Raw genomic sequence first — 16,984 nt, 5'->3', positions numbered from 1 at the left:
AAAAACGACCCCAAAAAAAAAAAAAAAAAAAACCCAAAAAAAAAAAAAAAAAAAAAAAAAAAAAAACACACACGCTTACCAGCCTATGAAGTCCAACGCTGTCCTGCTAACACCCATTTTTTGCTGGAATTCTAAACATTTAAAATGCAACCTTGCATTTGGGAGTCAGCTGTCACTTCCTGATCACTCACAGTCTACCCACTACTGCAAATTTGTATTTATATGTGAAGGTCCGCTTTAAGGATTTTGACCTACTTTTTGTCTCTGTGACATATACAGGGCTGAATCTACATAGCGGGGAAACTGATGGCAATAAAATTTGGCAGAGGGTCGAACCATTCCACACACGGTCCAATATATTTTTAAAAAAAGAAGGTTTGCCTTTACATACAGTTTAAGGGCTTGTTTCCACCAGCCTTTCTCATCTACCACAATGTCACGTGAATGCACTATTTTTATGCAATCGCACCACACTGGAACGCAGGGCATTTTATTACCACGTTCCTGTACGGCTGATGGTGCTGTGGGCGGGGGGCCGTGTCTACAGTGCCATTGACTTAAATGGCACTGCCACACCCCCTCCCGCCCCAGAACGCAAGGAGACTTTATGTACACGATCCCTTGCATTCCAGGCACGGGACAGTGCGGCAGACATGCAGGCTGGTGGAAACCAGCCCTAAAGAGGAACTTGACCCACCAATTTGATGTCTCCCAAAACAGTTACTTTTAAGGCCTGCCAACTGTCAAGGCTGCCAGCGTGCTTATTTAGCTAGCAACCAAAGTTTCAAGAACCTCAAATGGCTGGTTAGATGTGCAGCTTCACGGAAACTGCAATCCAGACTGAGACTAAGATAACACCTGCTTTCACTGGATAGGATAGGCGTGTCTAGTTTTTTTTTAAAGGAAGTTAGAGTTTGAAGCCCCCAGCAAGTCCTTTTTTTAATACAAACTATTTCATATGTTGTGTTTACTAGTTTTACCTGCAAGAGTATGTGTAAAGTTTGTGCAGCCAGTTTTGTGGATTACACTTCTAACACATTACACAGTCAGATAAAAGGATAAAGAAAGGGGAACTTTGTTCTTTGCCTAACGGGAAACTTAAAATCAGCAGAAAAGTAATGCTGATTTAATGGCTAATAAATAGGATGGAGGCAGAAAGGTGGCACTGGAAGAAAAAATGTACCAAGGTGCCATCTGCCTGTCTAGCAGAGGTGTGTAAATCACAAGGCTTTTGGAAGTGGAAAGTGGAAACCTTGTGCACTTAAAGCTGTCCACTTATGTGAGTTTCCACTGTGCATTTAGCGGTTTACCTAAAATTCTACTTTATTGGAAACTTTTAGGAATCTTAAAAGTGCTGTTCCCGGTTATTGTTTATTATAGACAGTACCTGTCCTGTGTGTGGGGGAGGAGATTCCATCTCGTGATGCTGTCCTGGAAGACGTTATGGGAAATAAATGCAACATTTTATGCTAATAATGGATAAATGATTTGATAAAACATCTCTAAAAACACACGCACAAACGCAATAAAAAAACCAAAAATGTGAATACTAACCCTCCACCTCCCAGTGCCAGAGAAGCAATGTCTCCATTAATAAAATACGAATTGTCTCCACTCCACTTGAATGCCTGCAATGCAATAAATGAGATGCATATAAAATAAACTGGGATGTCAGCTGATACAGAAATACACATTAGATTTTTTTCAGTACGGAGTTCTTAAATATTCGTTTTTAAGTCACCACAGACGCCAAACAAAATTCACTCTGCCAAAGTAAAACCAGTCCAAGATGGACTAATTACTGCAGGTAAGATTGTAATGTCATGCATGACTTCAATAAATAATTCACTGGTCCATAAGGTTGCTTCTATGAATTAAAACAAGATGTTTAACTGTTAAAAGGAAATGTACAATAACATTTTTACACAATTAAACATACCAGCAATTGTAGGTAGGTCTCTGCTTTGTGAACTTATTAAAACACAATTAACTTGAAATATAATTGATTTAGAACAAAGCTGTTTTCAACACTATAGTCTGAAACCAGGGGCGTAACTAGAAATCACAGGGCCCTATAGCAAAATTTTGTATGGGGCCCCGTGATTGCTAGTTATGCCACTTGCAGAGCCCACCATAGACTCTCTATGGTCTGCTCTGCAAGGTCTCAGTTGGGCTGCACGCCTCTTACCTGTCAGCGTTGTCCACCTCCGTGGTCGCCGCCGGGCCCCTGCCTCCTCTTTCGTCCCGGGCTCCGCCTCCTTTTATCAACGGGCCCCACCTGCTCTTAGATCGCTGGCCAGTTATGTGAGAGAAGGCGGGCTTGCTGTTAGGCGGGCCCCGCCTCCTTTACTGCAAACGCCGGTGTAAGCGGCCTATTCTGCCGCATCTGCTGGCTGTCACAGACACAGCTGAGCTATGTCAGTGACAGCCAGCACCCGAGACGCCATAGCGACCCACACGGCATCAGTGGGATGCCCTGGCCGGGCCCCATAACGGCCACCTGGGTCGCTATGACGATTATTACGCCACTGTCTGAAACCGATGACAGCTAGAAATAGTTGTCAATTAGCTGGGCAAAAATGCAAACAGAAAACTTTCATCACGATGCTTAAATTTTTTTATTTTTTTTTAAAAGGCCACTAGGTGTCACCAAAGTGTGTGCCATAGATTCTACAGCCATGCAGGGAAAAACAACAGGGTCACTTTATTGCTGCCTACGCTGTATTACTTCACCTTCACTTTTTCCCACCTACTTGTCCATTCTGATGCTTATCCATTACCCATTATTTCTGGGTATGGGGCACATGTTCCTCTCTCAACTTTCTTTTAGGCCCCATTCACACGTAGCGACATACCTTTTGCAGTGGCCAGGATAGCGCGACTTTCGGGAAGACGATCCAGCGACGGTAGCGCGACCTTCTCCGACGGGCTCCATTAGAAAAAAGCAAAATCCGCCGAAAAAAGGGTCCTGTAGAAGCGACTTGCGACATGGAGCTAAGACAGCTCCATTGAATATCATTAGCCGCCGACTTCTCGCGATATCGCACGGCAAAAATGCGATAAATCGCTACGTGTGAATGGGGCCTAACAGTTTAGTGCTGGGTGCCTGAGAAGCCACTCTCCAGGCCCCTGGTACTGTCAAGTGGCAGTGCAGAAAGTTTCCCAAGCTTTCACAACTTGGAGCTTTCAGCTTTCTTCGAGGCAAACTGAACATCAGGGGAGCAAAGAGAAGGCATATAAATTCAAGTACACCTAAAGATTCTTAAAAGACAGTCTAAACAATTACCAAATCCAGTTACTATGTGATGAACAAGCATCATATAGTAAACACAAACTTTCTTTACTTAACCTGACTGAGCCAAATCCTCCTTCAGTGCTGTCAATCCAGAAAGAAGTGGGCAGGATTAGGTGTAGCCAGGTGCCGATTCACAAGTAGCGATGAGCTTGGGCTTGGTGAATATATCAGGTCACCTCAGGTCAGCCAAGCCCATTTAAAACTATGACTGCCGCCCCCTCCTCCTGACCCTATAAACTATACATCACAAAGGGGTGGGGAATGCAGATGCCCCGGAGAAAAAGCCCCCACTGATTGTCGCAACTGCCTCCACCTGGGGCGGAATTGGCGTGAACTGTGCTCGCACCAAGCCCAGGCTCATCTCTATTGATTAACTAATTGAATCGGCAGCGACAAAGCTGATATCCGTGCCTCCTAAAACATTTTTTCAACTCACTATAGTACAAGCAGACACAGCTTACATGAGAACGGCAACTCTGCTTGTAATTCAGGAGCAGTGTAGCATTGTTTCCAGACCATCACAGGAAGCTGGATGATCTGGAAACAATGGACAATGGACTTCTTAGGCCGGCTTAACAGTTATTTGTTGGAGTTTGCAGGGGGACCAAGAGAAAAGTGCAGATGCTCTTAAAATAAACGTGTTTAGTTTTTAATTGGGAGGCCATAGTTCTTTTTACACTAATTTTTTACTTCATAAACAAAAACACAGATTCCCTAAAATATGGGAAGAGATTAAAAAAACCTAATCAAAATCTAGCAGTTATGTATTCAACAATCACTAAACATATTTTTAAATGCAGCTAGCTTTCACACTAAGACAGGAAGGGCCAGTACTAGGAGCTAATCATGTGAGCTGCATGCAAATGTGCTGGAGGAACAAGCTGAAAGTGAGCAGAGGAATGACCTTATCAGTCTCCTGCTGCTCCTCAACTGTCCACTAGCATGCTAGATCATACCACTTCTGCACTTTTGAAGTGAAGTGAAGTACTTCCTACTAGTAAAGGAGGCAGGGGCAAAACTGCCAGTCCCTGCAGCAGCAGATCGCTCCTATAGTGATCTATTCCGGTCTGATTCAAAGAGGCAATAGATTGCCATTAGGAGTGATATGTTATAGCACAGCTGCATTGAGAGCTAGATCAGGTCTCCACTGACCAGATAAAATAACTTTTTACATATAATACATTAAAAAATTCCCTCTACAGATTTTTTTCCAACTTCCCAACAATGACATCTCATAATCTAAATGACATTTGCATCCACTGCTTTAGCATCAAAATGCTCACTTCAGCAAATGCAACATCATTTTTTTTTTTCCATTTAGAAAAGTCTGCGAATTTGTGTCCTCGCCAATCTGACTTGATTTTATCTGAAGGTTATGCTTACAATTTACGCAAACCAATTATTTTTTCCTCTGTGCATTGCAATGTAGCCTTGAAAGGGGAATGAAGCCCTCCTATAGTACATTGCAAACATTCACTTTGAGTTTTGCCATTTTGTAATGTTACATAAAAAAACACTTGTGTGATATCATTTTACTCAGCAGACTTCGACGGTTATATATTTGGGGTAAATATCTCAGGCTGCACTCTGTATCCAGCTGATGACGGTCGCTGGGCACAGACTGCATGTAAGGACTGCTTCTGAGAGCTGCAGCCACTATGTACCTGTCATTTACTTGAATGGGTGCAGCAGCCACATCTGAACGTGTCACCTGGCATTCCTGCTGCAGGAATCCATAGGTTCTTGCCACAGAAATCCCAGAAGGCCCCATGTGAATGGGGACTTAGAGAACCTGTTGCCAGACCATTCATTTCAACAACAATCTTTTCATAATAGCATATATGTATTTAATGTATTTTAGGCATTTTTGTTTACTCCTCAATAGCTCCGAGACTGCTGCTGGGTGCTGCCATTTTGGAAGGGATATCAGCAACCCCAGAAGACTCAGAGCCATCACTCAAGTGAAACTCTATAGCAGGGGTAGGCAATCTTGGCAATGCAGCTGTTCCATGAGGCATTACAAGACTGACAGCCACAGGCATGACTGCCACAGGCAGATGCATGAAGGGAGTTTTAGTTTCCCCACAACTGGAATGCCGAGGTTGCCTACCCCTGCTCTATGGTATCCTCATTTGCTCCTCCCCTGGTAGTTACAAAAAGGACTATTTAGGGAGGCAAGGGAAGGGGCAGAGAAGCTTGGCCAGCACAGACAGTAATTACTGCCAGATGTGGTGAAGGCTATGGACCTGCAAGAGGGAGGGAGTTGTGCTAGGGAAGTGCCTCTTCCTGAAGAAGTTAACATTTTGTAACAAATTAAAAAAGGCACATTATAAGCGAATAAAATATTATATGAAAAGGAACACCTGTGCAAGTAAGCATTACTTAATTTTTATGTGCTTTTACCTATAATTTTGTGATGTCAGTAACACAATCTCTAAAGGTGGCCATACACTTTACAACCCTTGCAAGACTTTTGTCTTGCAAGGGTTGTAAAGTACTTAAAAAAACGTACGATCTGCCCATCTTGGACAGGCAGATCGTACCTGCGATCATCGCAAGCCCGCCCCCCTGAGGGGAGGGCTTCCAATGACTGCAATGCTGAACGGGCAGTTGTCTCTCGATCATGTTAAAAACCAGCCGAAAATCGTACGATTCTCTGCTGGTTTGTATTTTAGGCATTTTTGTTTACTCCTCAATAGCTCCGAGACTGCTGCTGGGTGCTGCCATTTTGGAAGGGATATCAGCAACCCCAGAAGACTCAGAGCCATCACTCAAGTGAAACTCTATAGCAGGGGTAGGCAATCTTGGCAATGCAGCTGTTCCATGAGGCATTACAAGACTGACAGCCACAGGCATGACTGCCACAGGCAGATGCATGAAGGGAGTTTTAGTTTCCCCACAACTGGAATGCCGAGGTTGCCTACCCCTGCTCTATGGTATCCTCATTTGCTCCTCCCCTGGTAGTTACAAAAAGGACTATTTAGGGAGGCAAGGGAAGGGGCAGAGAAGCTTGGCCAGCACAGACAGTAATTACTGCCAGATGTGGTGAAGGCTATGGACCTGCAAGAGGGAGGGAGTTGTGCTAGGGAAGTGCCTCTTCCTGAAGAAGTTAACATTTTGTAACAAATTAAAAAAGGCACATTATAAGCGAATAAAATATTATATGAAAAGGAACACCTGTGCAAGTAAGCATTACTTAATTTTTATGTGCTTTTACCTATAATTTTGTGATGTCAGTAACACAATCTCTAAAGGTGGCCATACACTTTACAACCCTTGCAAGACTTTTGTCTTGCAAGGGTTGTAAAGTACTTAAAAAAACGTACGATCTGCCCATCTTGGACAGGCAGATCGTACCTGCGATCATCGCAAGCCCGCCCCCCTGAGGGGAGGGCTTCCAATGACTGCAATGCTGAACGGGCAGTTGTCTCTCGATCATGTTAAAAACCAGCCGAAAATCGTACGATTCTCTGCTGGTTTTCCAACATACTCGAAATACAAAAGTCGTGCGACCGTACAGTAGGAACAGTCGCACGCCTTCCATACACTGCACAATTCTCGTATGATCACGGATTTCCCGCAATTCTCGTATGAGAATCGTGCAGTGTATGGGCACCTTAAGACTGTTCAGACAATTTTATTTACATGAAAAGCGGGCTAGAAGCAAATGCTACAAACACTACTCATTAGGGTAGAACTAAATGGGGTGTGGAAGGTGCAATTACATCTATGCTACTCACTTTTATTAATCAGTTGTGTGTTCACATGACATTCTACAAACAATAAAGCCAATTGCTGAATAAGCCTCTAGTGTGCTTATAGGAAATATAAAATGTAACATTTTACGCATTTCTACCAAGTGCCTGAAAAAACAGTGTGTATTAGACACGAGACGCCCCGGTTTAATCTTGTACTAAGGCCCACTGGCAGTTACTTGCCTTCCTGACTACTTGAATAGCTCTCTGCATTTTAGTTGGGCCCTGTTTTTCTCACGGTTCCACCTCCACATCACCTTTCGCCCTGGATCCCGTAACGGGAAAGCTGACGCATTATCTCGCATCTACACAGCACCAGATATTCCGGAAAGACCAGATACCATCCTGCCGGCGAAACAGTTTCTTTTGTTGCAACCAGACCTCGCTTCCTGTATTCAGCAGGCATCCAGGATTTCACCACCTTCTCTCAAGTTAGGGATGTTCCAGCAAGAGGGGCTTTACCATTCGCTTGTTACCGACCCGGCTTGTCTCTGGATTTCGCTCTGGTTTAACCCCTTGTACCATATTGCCCGCACGCTACTGACCCGGCTAGTCTCTTACGCTTCCTTCTGCCTTACCCTTAAAGCACGGCGGCTACTCTGCTAGGTCACCAAGTAGACCTCGTGACCTAGAGTTCCGCATCTGGCACTCGTGCATCCCCTGCCTGAACCCTACTGTTCTCAACCCCAGTGGTCATCAGACGGGGTTGCAAGGGAGGTCCTCCTCGTCATCTCGGGCTCGCACCACAAACCTAACAAGAAGGTTTAAGTTCAGTATTATATTTCTACAGTTTAGAGACACATGATGCAATGTTTAAGTCAATTATTTACCTTGAAATCAGGACTAAATGTGAAGAGAAACGTCTCGCCTGTGCCATAGTAATGATCGCAGAGTCTGAATGGATGTGTTGCATAGGCTCCAAAAACCTGGAAAAAAATATATATTTTTCCATTTCTTTTAGGTCAAAAAGGACAGTAGCTTAATGGTGGGTACACACTAGGGATGTTCAGATACCAAGTACACATACTTTTCCAGCTCCAGGACTAAACCGGAGTAAAATTCAAAAGTTAGGAGGCAGCCGTCATTTGTAAGGAGCATACGGGCTCCTGGGATTTGTACATCTTTTTTAATGCATTATTTTTTTATAAATATATATAAGGGATGCACCAACAACATTTTTACAAGTACAAGTACTGATACTTGCCCAAGTACTCACAGATACAAGTACTGATACATTTTTGTTTATTGTCATGCGACAGGTTTTCTAAAACAATACAGACTAATGATAGCAGGACAGTGGTGGAGCGCCAGAGCCCCGTCACCGCTGCAACCCTGGTAGTTCTCATGAAAATGCCAAGTATCGGCACTGGTATCTGAACTGGTATCTGGACATCCCTAGTACACACATTTCTAATTTAGGTGCAGTGCTTTGTATGCGCATTTCATTTTACATGATAAAACCGCATATTGATGAAACGGCATCAAAAGATGCTGCAAGCAGGATGTTCTTTTACTGCATTGCATCTAAAACATACTGGTGTGAACGGGCCCTACATCGCTGTACAATTTGTAAATGGATTTGGACTGTCCTACAGACATCTTCAGTTATACCTTAACTTCTATTCCCCTTTTGCCTGGAATAAAGGGTAAAACTGCAGTTATCTGTCCTGAAGGCAAACTGCATCACTATACACACACACACACACACACACACACACACACACACACACACACACAAACAAAAGAGAACACAAGAGGAAAAGCAAGACAAGCCTATTAAAGCAAAGGAGGTTGCTTACAGTAAGCAGCAACCTGTTTTTCCACTTTCCAATTCACACAAGGGCATGTTTTAACAGATGTATTAAACCGTGAAAAATGCTCCCTGCATTCCCGTATTTGGTACTTTTCAACAAAAACAGAGGAAGCAGAAAAATGTAAGTGGGACTTTCTGACCTGTGCATGCAACATTAAACTGTTAAATAACACACACACATACAAATTATAAGATTATCTGTTATAATGAATATAACATAATTAATTTGTTTTATGTGAGACTAGATGCTGATTAGCAAAATGGCACATCACCAGGGCGGTCCCTATAACGAGACAGTCTGAAGAGTTGCCTCAGATGGCATCTTACTGGGGGGTGTCCTCGTGGTGGTGACGATGGGGCAGCCACAACGTACCAGGTAGCCAAGAGCTCTTCGCAACCTGTGACACTGTGCAGCTTCCCGCCCAGCTCACTGTCTACACCGGTTGCCAGGAGCTGAGGGAGACAAAGCATCCCACTGTGCTCCTGGCAACCAGTGACATCAGTGAGCTGAGCAAAACGTCAGACAAAGCAGTGCAGTCCAGTATCCAACAAACCCCCTCCAATGACAAGTGACTCCGTGACCAATCCTTGCCAGCACCCCACCCCAGAATGACCTTGCCTCAGGCGGTGAATACCTTAGGTAAAGCCCTACACACCCATTTATTATAACACGGAGGTCTTCGCAACCTCATGAATCTGCTTCCTCGGGACCATTAAATGTGTTGTTTGCAAATGGATTCTCAGTTATCAACGTTAGGTCAGTGTGGTCTGTAAACAGTTCATGTGATAAAGCACATAAACAAATCTTCAATACAAATTTTAAGCAATGTTCTCCTCCTGTTGGCTCACATAACATTCTCCCCACACATACAGTCAAAACTGTGGGTCAAAAATTGGTCTGTGGAAGGACACAGGACTGCATGTACATGGTGCCTGGGTACTCTATGCATGTGACAATATGCCTCAATAAAAGGACGTTAACTTTGACATATATCTTTGCGTGCTGGTAACATCCTGTTCCTTCACTTGGGAAATTCAAATGTCTCAAACCAGCAGGATGAGCATGTGGTGTTTTAAGAGTTAATGATGCATGAACTGGATGGAAATGTCCTTTTTTTGGGCCTCCTAAATATGAAGGGGATGCCAGCACAGCAGCAATAATTTATTTAGGTTCCAGCCCCTGTTTTATTATAAAAAAGGCCATAAACTGTAAAAAGTGCATATAAACCATATATTTACTAATCCTCTTTCTTTTTTAAATTGTGAAGCTGTATGTGCCACACACCTGGGACATTTTAACAGTTAAAAGATTTAATGTGATAGATGGTCTCACTGACCAACAGTAATGCTCAAGAGGTGGGGTTAACTGACCTGGATCTACTGATCATTTGACATGCAGTTTTGACATCTGTTTACTTACTTTCATCACATGCCGAGTATTATTTGCACAGGATTGAAAGGTTTGCATATCCCTCCTGTCAAACTTACCACACACACGATCTGGCAGCATCCAGTGTAAAGCTTTGCCTCTGTGCAGGAGTTTCTCTAATAAAGACCAGTCACTGTTGCTCTCTCTCCTTAAGCAGAAAGTAGGTGCCGCTACCAAGTATTTGGGCGAGTACTTGTATTCGCCCAAATGCTCCGATACTTACCCCCGACACCAGAACTTCTCGTCAGAGGGAGATTTCCTTTGACCTGCAGTGCTGCTGGGGAACATGTAGCCGGCTTCCTGGCCAATCAGAAAGCCAAGCAATGTTTCGTGGCCCGGCTTCCCGATTGGCCAGGAAGCCGGCTCCATGCTGATTGGCTGGGAAGCCGTCTTCACAGCATGGAGCCGGTTTCCTGGCCAATCAGAAAGCCTGGCAGCGGGTAATGACCCGCCACCTGGCTTCCAGACTGGCCGGGAAGCCAGCTCAATACATATTGTCTGGGATGCCGGCTTCCTGGCCAATCAGCATCGAGGCGGCCAAACCGCATGAAGCCAGCTTCCCGGGAACTCAAGAAGCTGGGCGGTGGGTAATGACACGCTACCAGAAGTACCAGTGTTGGTACTCTGCATCAGCGAGTACCGAAATAAATATCAGTACTCACATGCGATACAGAAAAACCGCTATCGGTGCATACCTAGCAGAAAGACTGGTCTAGTATACGCCCCATCCTGTAGTTTATTGCAGGCAGCCTGTAGCAGGTGGGGCCTGCTGGGCCCCTCCCACAGGTCAGCACTGGTACGGTACCCAGTGTTGCGGCTTGGTCAATTGCATTGCAGCCAAGAGGCCCTGCCGTGTTGTAACACATGGTCGGTGCATTGCACGGTGCCATGCGTTAATCAGTGCGGCCCTCAACAGCCATCCCAGTTTCCCAGGTAGAACCCCAAGAAAATGAATTGCCCACCCCTAAATTAGATTTACATCCCTTGTGAAAGTTAAAGCTGGCAGGTAGCTGCAGAAAAGCAACGGCAGTCCTATGAGTGCTGCAGAGCACCATGACAGCCACAGACTAGCAACTGAACAATAAAGCAAATACAAGACATTTCATTCCTTACCTGGTTATCCATATCTTAACTATCAGAAGCACTGGGCTGTCCAAAGAAACAAGGTTCCTGTACAAAGTCTTCAGGCTGGTTCCATGCAGCTGTGTGCTGTACACCAGATGCCAAGGATATCCCTGAACTCTGGCAGGAAGACGTTGGGCCAGCTGCAAAAAGATAGGCAGAAAAGACTATAAATTATCATTGGTCCATGCGGGTGACAAAAGACATGTCTGCAGTCTTGATGAACCGAATGCGGAAACTCTAAATATTTGATGGTGCCCTTTTATCAAGAAATGTTTATTTATAACAGGGAACATGACACAGTTTATCTTGTTTGCTTGCCTTTCTTTAAAAGATGAGCACTACGGAGAAAGTTAGCGCTGTTCTGTTGCCGTCAGCAATAAATTAAATTTCAGCTTCAACCTGCTTTTGACTTGCCATGAGGCAGAACTGCATTTTGTTTTAGTCTAGGCTTTAGAAATGGGCTCCAGTCCAGCAGTCTGTTCTACAAACAATTGGGCAATTTTTTATTTGTCTTATATTTTGCTTTCCCTGGTTCCTACCTACTCGCCCCTCATGAACAAGCAAATTACATTGAATAATACATTTTTGTTTTCATTACATACCTTATTTCAGACCCAGTGACATCATCACTGGGTGTTTGTGCTTCTTAGTGCAGTGCAGTCAGATCATGGCTGGTGGTGCTGTACATAGCTTCCTGAAACCATCATTGCACCCTGCCACAGCACTCCTCTCAAGAGCCCTCAGCCCTGATGCACGCAGTGGGCTGGTTTTTGGGAGGAGTTATGTAAATATCAAAATACCTTGATGGGTGAATGTCAGGGTGGGGCAGAAGGTATTCCCAGGTAGGTTGCATTTGCATGCAGACCACACTAGGTAAGACCCACATGTGATGCTGAGCCTCCATGATTTAAATAATTGGAATCTAATGAATAAAAAGGGGTGGGCTAGGGATAGCAAGGCTGGGAATAAAAGCGCTAAATGATGCTGGGCATCATTCAACCAAGAACTGAGACAGGCACTCACTTTTTCTAGCCTGGTCGACAGGTTTACAGTGTGCAGTGAAATCAGACTAAGCAGTTGCAGTGCAGGGGGGAAGCTTGTACAACTGTGCAAGACGGAAGGAAGGCTGGTGTTCTGTTTTAACCTATATGCTACTACTTTAAAAATATCTCCTACGACTCTACAAATACAAGTTTTATAGTTAAACATTTTTTCCCCAATCCTTTGGTTATATCGAAGCAGCACTCCTCGATCTCCCCCTCCACTGCTGCAGTAGTATGTCCCTCAGCATCATCACATCCTATATACAGTGTATAGGGCATGTTAACTCACAGGTCCTCAGACTGCTGTAGCATCGGGGGTAGGGAGCAAGGCGAAAGAGACTGGCTTAAGAGCCGGCCGGCTCAGAGATCAGATGAGTGTAACTGTCATTTCTGAACCTAGACAAAAACTAGCACTATACCCTTGCAGTGCAGAGATAGCCCCACTGCAAGGGTTAAAAAATACAAAAATCCCCAGTTCTGCTTTAAGTGCCAATTCACACCAGCCACTATGCTAAATGCACAGTGGCTGGAGTGTGTTGCCCGACAGTGCCGAAGCGTCGATCCCAGCATTGTACTTTTTTCAGCACACACCACCATGTTCCCATCGCAACGTGGTGGTGTGAACCGATCCCGTCCGTGACAAGGCAAATTGCCCAACGCATCTGGTGTAAATCGGCCCTAAAAGGGAAGAAAACAGAAGTAAAAGGTTTTTGTTTTCCGCTTAGCTTTTAGTTTGCTATTTAGATTGAATGATCCATATAAAAATATAAGATACGATTAGCATTAAGTGTGATTGAAGCCCAAAGATTTTTTTGGGAGAGGGAATTTTATTTCCATGTCCCTATTAGGGAGATTCACCTTCTCTGCTTATCCTGGTGACCATTATCACAAAGTGAGAAAGAATGGAAATCCCAAATTTAGGACTGTTCCCAGAACAGAAATAGATGGGAAATCTTCCAATGGGGACACTAGTTCTGGTGACCTTGCTGACCACTGGGGATTTTCCATCTTGTTGTGGCTATCAGACAGGAAGTGATGGGAAATCTCTTTAATGGGAGACAGATAGCAGGGGGATAACCCCTTACTTCATCCAAAACAAAACCCAACGCTTTGTTCTCAGTTACAGTTTAAAATATATATATATATACACATTATATATAGATAGATATAGATAGATATATCTATATCTATTTTACACACACAACATTTTCAAAATAAAAAGAATGACTGAATTAGGCTTCAGAAGTATGCGATAATGAAGTCATTGTATCTACCATAGAGTTACAGTGGACAGAAGTCACATTAAGGTTTATTCTGCATGGTGTTTACACATCATATAGAAGTAAAATGCACATGCGCTCTGACTATGAATGTGCATTATTTTCAATATTATGATGTATAACCACAAAGCAACCACAATATTTATGTTTCTGCATCCTTTCATTATGGCAAGGAGAATAAGTTGGTAAACATGGCACTCCCTTCTGTACTCCAAACAGCAAATGCATTTTTTTTAAATAATGAAGATGATGCATATGGGAAATTAATCTGAAAAAAATATTAAATAATCTGGCACGGAGGTGGACTGTTATCGCACACGGTACAGGCACATCACAATATTACTAACAAGTTGTGGTCGAGCAGACAACCCTTAGCTCCCTCAGTCAGGCTTCCTAGGTTTAGAACTGTCTTTTGTACCCATGTTTGTCTTTTGAAATGCCTGCATTGAAAAAAATTAAAGTGTTCTGCACTTTGATATTTTATGCCTAAAATATACTGGATGTAATGTCATATTTAAATGTCACCCGTCTTTCTCACCCCAACCCCCTGAAATTCATGTCCTTGACAATTTGTCTCACATTGACTTACTCAGCGAGGCTAATTTACTAAATAAAATAAAAACAGAGATAAGCCGTGAGGGTATGACTGGTTCACACGCTACATATGTGACTAAACGTGTACAAACATTCACTCGCATTCCAATGCAAACCTTACAGTCTGCTGTTTGTATTGAGCATACAAATCATGTTTTTTTTTAATCCTTTTGCTGCCAGAGCCATTTTTTTCACACGTTATATTCCACAATTTATGACTGAAAATTACTTAAACCCCCCAAAGTTATATATTTCCTGAAAGCAAAGACCCTGTAGAATAAAATGGTGGCAACTGCAAATTCCTGTTGCCTGATATTAGTGCAACTCTTTATCAAACCCAAAAGTAAAAAAAAAAAAAAATCTAATTTTTCTGTAAAATATAAAAGAAGAAGAGGTTGTGCTGAGTAAATAGATACCCAACATGCCAAGCTTAAAAATTGCATTCGGCCGTAAAACAGCAAAAAACAACAGTTGGTACCCAAAATTGTCCATAGGTGACACTTTAAAAGCTTGTACAAGACATCAGTTTAGAGGTATCCGTGAATATTGGCCATAGAATTATTGCTCTCACTTTAGTGCATGCGGCTTGAAATCGGGTGTACTCCGTTTACAAGCCTCTGGAAGCGATCCGACAGCTTTTCAGATGCCAGAATCGCTTCCATTGTATACCCGACAGTCAGCTTTACACAGGTAAACAGACTCCCGGCGGCTATAACCTACTGCCAGGGTCATGTGCATTAGGCCGCTGGCAGTGAAGGGGTTACGGCAGGGCAGGCAACCTTGGCACTACAGATTGCGGGTTGCGTCGCTGGCAATGAAGGGGTTAAGGTTGGGTAGGCATTTTTAAGATTTAAACTGAGCTTAGTGTCACTTAAATACCAAATAGTCTCAATTTAGAAGTACAGTATTATAATTTACCTTTTCAATATGTATTTCATCCAGCAGATGGCTTTTCTGCTTTAAATCAGGTAGAAATTCCTCAGGAGCCTGATCATCATTATCTTCATAACTGCACGTACTTTTCCGACGCTTTGCTTCTTCTACAGTGATAATCTATGAAAACAGAATGGTTAGATTAACATAAAATAAGAATGGCAGAGCTAAGATGCTGCCTAAACCGAATGTAAGATACCATAATTCTTCAAAACCAAAAATTACCAGTATTTTTCCTCAGACTGAATCTGGGTTTTTATACACATTTAACAGCTTAATATAATATCAGGGTATTCTTAAAACAAAACTTGCAATTAAGCCTGTCCCTACACAGAAAAATCAGCCCTCAAGCTACAGTATAACTATGTTAATAGTTGTAAAATTATGCAAGCTACTATGATAGAGATCTCTTCAAACGAAGATGCAGAAATTAAAAAGATTCATGACATAAGTCAGCAAATAATTTGACATGATGTCTAATTTGAAAGAAAGCGATATACAGTATATGGAGACTCCTAGCACATTGCATGCATGTATTGGTTAAAAGTGGAAACATTGTCACTGACATCTGTCACTGACATCTATAGCAAACTATAAACAAAAAAAAAAGGATATTAAGAAAGAAACATTAAATTATGGAAATTTGTCCAGTTTCCCAATATCTATGCTGACCAATAAAACTGTTTAATGAATAGCATGTTGAGACAATAAAGATTTTCTGTGGCGCTAATCTACTTGGTACTTTATGCATGAATTGAAATCATTTTATAAAAACCACAGCAAACAATACAATTCTGATGCAAAACTCTACAGAAGGAGAGGATCTACCTGCACATAAGGTCCCTGGACACCATTAGCACAATAGAGAATTTTGATATTCATTGTTTTTTGATGATTCTTCATTGTAGCTGTTCAGAGCACATCAGGGACTACAGCCATGTGCGTCCTGTACACTTCTGCAGACATGTGGTTTCAACTCGGAATCAGTTTTACCAACTGAAGTTTCACTTTGCCTCCTACAACATTTACTTTCTATTTCCTGAAAGTAAGGAGGAGTTTTGTGCATGAAACAGCTTGCCTGCCACCCTATTCAGTTCAGGATTTCCGCTGGCACAAAATGTGTCTACTGCTGCTCTGGCACAATCTACAAGTAAAAAGTAGCAGCAGTACATTAAGAATCATAACCTCAAACTATTTTTTTTCTCTCTAATCCTTTAGTTTATTTCCATAGTCGTATATTTTATGCGTATACATGGTAACATATATGGATGAGTTCACAGATAATTTCTTGCCAGTGAGGATGTGGTCACAGTACAGTCAGTATTTGGCATGTATTGCATACTATAGGTCAGCACCAACGCATAAAAGGATAATAAAACTGGCTTTTCACCCACATATTAACATCCTAAAATACTTGCCATCTTAAAAAAATAAATAAGACATAAAATACTTTTCTTGGACTTTGAGGGATGCAGGAAATCTTTTACCTTGGGGCTATACTGCTGCCTACGGGAGTATCGGACACTGGCAAAAAGAAAAATAACCTGTAGGCCAGCCGAGGATAGTCCCTTCCACTACCAGTATGCCTCAGTTTTGTATCCAAGCAGGAATAAGAGCATGAACACAGAGGGATAGGATCTGCATCACACAATTGACTAAGAAAGGGATTTTACGGCGAGTAGAAAAATCCTATTTTTCTTTTCATCTATTGAGGGAT

At 42.7% G+C, this 16,984-nt stretch overlaps 1 protein-coding gene across 1 annotated transcript in view; it reads right to left on the bottom strand.

The window, feature by feature from the left end:
- Positions 1–16,228, bottom strand: part of NCOA7 (nuclear receptor coactivator 7) — a 16,975-nt gene extending 747 nt beyond the window's left edge. The window contains 6 exon segments of the mRNA XM_018563811.1: positions 1,555–1,628; positions 7,881–7,976; positions 11,406–11,422; positions 11,425–11,557; positions 15,253–15,387; positions 16,096–16,228. Of these exon segments, the coding sequence (XP_018419313.1) occupies positions 1,555–1,628; positions 7,881–7,976; positions 11,406–11,422; positions 11,425–11,557; positions 15,253–15,387; positions 16,096–16,170 (530 nt within the window). The 5' untranslated portion in view covers positions 16,171–16,228.
- Positions 16,229–16,984: the final 756 nt, after the last annotated feature.

Source organism: Nanorana parkeri, unplaced genomic scaffold (genome assembly GCF_000935625.1).
Source record: "Nanorana parkeri isolate BGI_ZX_2015 unplaced genomic scaffold, ASM93562v1 scaffold699, whole genome shotgun sequence".
In the NCBI taxonomy this organism is placed as follows: Eukaryota; Metazoa; Chordata; class Amphibia; order Anura; family Dicroglossidae; genus Nanorana; species Nanorana parkeri.
Note: the sequence above shows the minus strand (reverse complement) of the source record. Positions and strands in the feature narration are given on the sequence as shown.